Source organism: Penaeus chinensis, chromosome 9 (assembly GCF_019202785.1).
Source record: "Penaeus chinensis breed Huanghai No. 1 chromosome 9, ASM1920278v2, whole genome shotgun sequence".
In the NCBI taxonomy this organism is placed as follows: Eukaryota; Metazoa; Arthropoda; class Malacostraca; order Decapoda; family Penaeidae; genus Penaeus; species Penaeus chinensis.
The window spans coordinates 31,712,827-31,715,326 of NC_061827.1; the positions used below are offsets into that span (position 1 = coordinate 31,712,827).

The 2,500-nt window shown below is 38.0% G+C and overlaps 1 protein-coding gene across 3 annotated transcripts in view; it reads right to left on the minus strand.

Moving 5' to 3' along the window:
* The window catches only part of LOC125029097 (retinol dehydrogenase 13-like), a 13,455-nt gene extending 11,598 nt beyond the window's left edge, over positions 1 to 1,857 (minus strand). For 2 of the 3 annotated variants that reach the window (XM_047618878.1, XM_047618876.1), the window contains exons 1-2: positions 1,736 to 1,857; positions 669 to 853 (exon numbers count right to left, since the gene is read on the minus strand). In XM_047618878.1, the coding sequence (XP_047474834.1) occupies positions 669 to 837 (169 nt within the window). In that variant the 5' untranslated portion in view covers positions 838 to 853; positions 1,736 to 1,857. The remainder of the gene's footprint in view (positions 1 to 668; positions 854 to 1,735) is intronic. The other variant, XM_047618877.1, reaches the window with a different exon arrangement.
* Positions 1,858 to 2,500: the final 643 nt, after the last annotated feature.

The window sequence follows — 2,500 nt, forward strand, 5'->3', positions numbered from 1 at the left end:
GTTAGGTATAATCTTTGAGGCATTTCATTTTGCTTCTTCATAACTGTGGTTGCATAATCCGGGGCACTTTATTATCATAATCAAAATTAAGTCGTCTAATAAATGACGATTCGTAATTATATTATTATGAAAACAATTACACTATGACTTGCTGCGACTTAAAAAGAAACTGTCACTTGACTTATGACAGAGATTGCGATAGTTTTACCATCTTTGCTTACACTTTTTTAATGTTTACTTATTTTACCTTTTTGTATAATCATAATATTACACAAACTCTGTCTTCTTTCTCTCTTCCTTTACTCCCCTCTCTTTCTTTCATACTTGTGGGCACACAGCTTGGCATCTGATCCATCTGCGGTCAGTTGTTATACGATATCCTTCTTAGCAGGTCTAACACAGTAGAGCAAGGACATTACCATAAAAATCATTATCCAAAAACCACAGACTGATTGATTGATTAAATTGATTAAATCTTCTGTCTGAACTTTCTCACTTATCATTCTTTAATCTCTAACATTTCACTGTTACGAAACGTCGCATGCAAATCTGACTGATAACCAACACTGCTAACATTTACTCACAAATTCCCCAACGCGCATCTTGTTCTTATGTGAGATCACCCCTAAACTGGTTAAACAAGACTTCACCTGCTTGCTGTAACGTACCTGCTGAAGCCCCAGTGATAATGGCAGTTTTTCCATCCAGTCTCCTAGTAGACGTGCACCTGCCTGAGCCACGTGTGTATAAAACACCGATCACCAACGCAGCAGCAAGGCCTATCGTCCACGCCACGATATTCGTCCAGACCCATGCCCACACCCACGGACCTACCATCGTGCCTAGGGGTGTTCTATCATTAAGTTAGCATATGAGTTGGGCAGCCGACGTAATGATGGCGATGGTAATGATAATGATGGTTATTATCAACGTCATAAGGGGTACTCACCAATCCTTGATATCAATATTATTGCTATATTTCTTTTTATCAATACCACTATGTTATTATTATGATGTCAATAGCGTATATCATCATCATCAGTATTGTTAATAAATTTCAACAATGGCATGATATGTCATTACTACTGTTAAAAGCGCTATTATTATCAGCGCATCGTTTTCAAGGGAATTAGTGGTTTTATTATAATCATATTCTTGTTAATATCATAATGATGAAGATAATCTTGCTATGAATTGTCATTTCAGCATCACATCCTTCTTGGTGACAACTAAATGAAGTTGATGCTACCAGGGTATGAGGGATTCAATCAGAAAATGTGATCACAAAAAAGTAAAGATTGAAAGAAAGATGAAAGAAAAAAAGACAAGGAGACCATGAAAGGGCGAGGACTGCAGGGCCATATTCAAAGGGGTGGGGGGAGACTGGGTGTCACTAACGCCCTCTTCCCAACTTCAGATTCTGGCAGCGGGCCTGACGAGACTCCCTAGATTAAGCATGATTTTTGATAGCGATTATGAAATGAGAACTGAGTATCAGGAACCACTGACTACGAGTCATTCGCAAATGTTAAAAAAGAATGAGACAAAGAATGTGTTTTAATGTGCATTTTTAAATCACTGAAATGGGAAGAAGAGTCTAATCTCAGCTTGAAAAAATACGATTTCGGAATTACACAACAATTAAAAAGCCGTGAACCACAATAGGCAATTCATAAACTTCACTCTCCTCAATTCATAAGGACCACGTCTAAAAAACACAAATTCTTAAACTTACTTGAGTGAAAAGTTAAGTTCTGTGGTCTGCAGGATCGTCAGATGAGGAGACAGTCTCTTAGACAGCTATGAATGAGTCAGTTGCAATGACTCTTGCTGGAGACGAGGTCCTTCCCTCTCCTTGGACAAGACGCTAATGATACCACCAACCTTCCGTGTCCTGGCGTGACTTCTGGCTCTCGGTGTTTATGTAAAATGTGTCTGCGTGTGAGGAGGGGGGGGGGGGGGTCAGGCAAGTGGGGGGAGTATGAATAAGAGGATTGGAAGGGGAAGTGGGGAAACCAGCAAACGATGATAAATTGAAAATTGATAGATAACAATTACATAACTAAAGATGTATAACAGTACCCCAACGAAGGTAACCAGAAAAAGTAATGAAATTAATAAATCATATGGATAGTATTTTAACAATCTTTCTAATAAAAATCTATTTCCAACTAGTCACAGAACCAGTTGCAAAAGTGAAAAATCCCCTTATTTCATGAACTGGTTTTAAGTCTGCGATGAGGCCAAGAAAAGGAAGAAAGAAAGGAAGAGAAAAAAAGTGTCATCAAATTATTATCTCCTTGGAATTGGTGATAATTTAGAAGTAAAAGAAGTGATGATAATTACCAATTATTGATAATTACCAACTGCATGTACAGAAGATCATGAACAAAGTTTTGTTCTTGTAGACAAACCTGTCGTAACCAAATTCAGCGTTCCCTGCTAAAGGGAATACAAAAAAGAGATATTTGAAACTGTTGGTAAGTCATGTCTTGCGGTG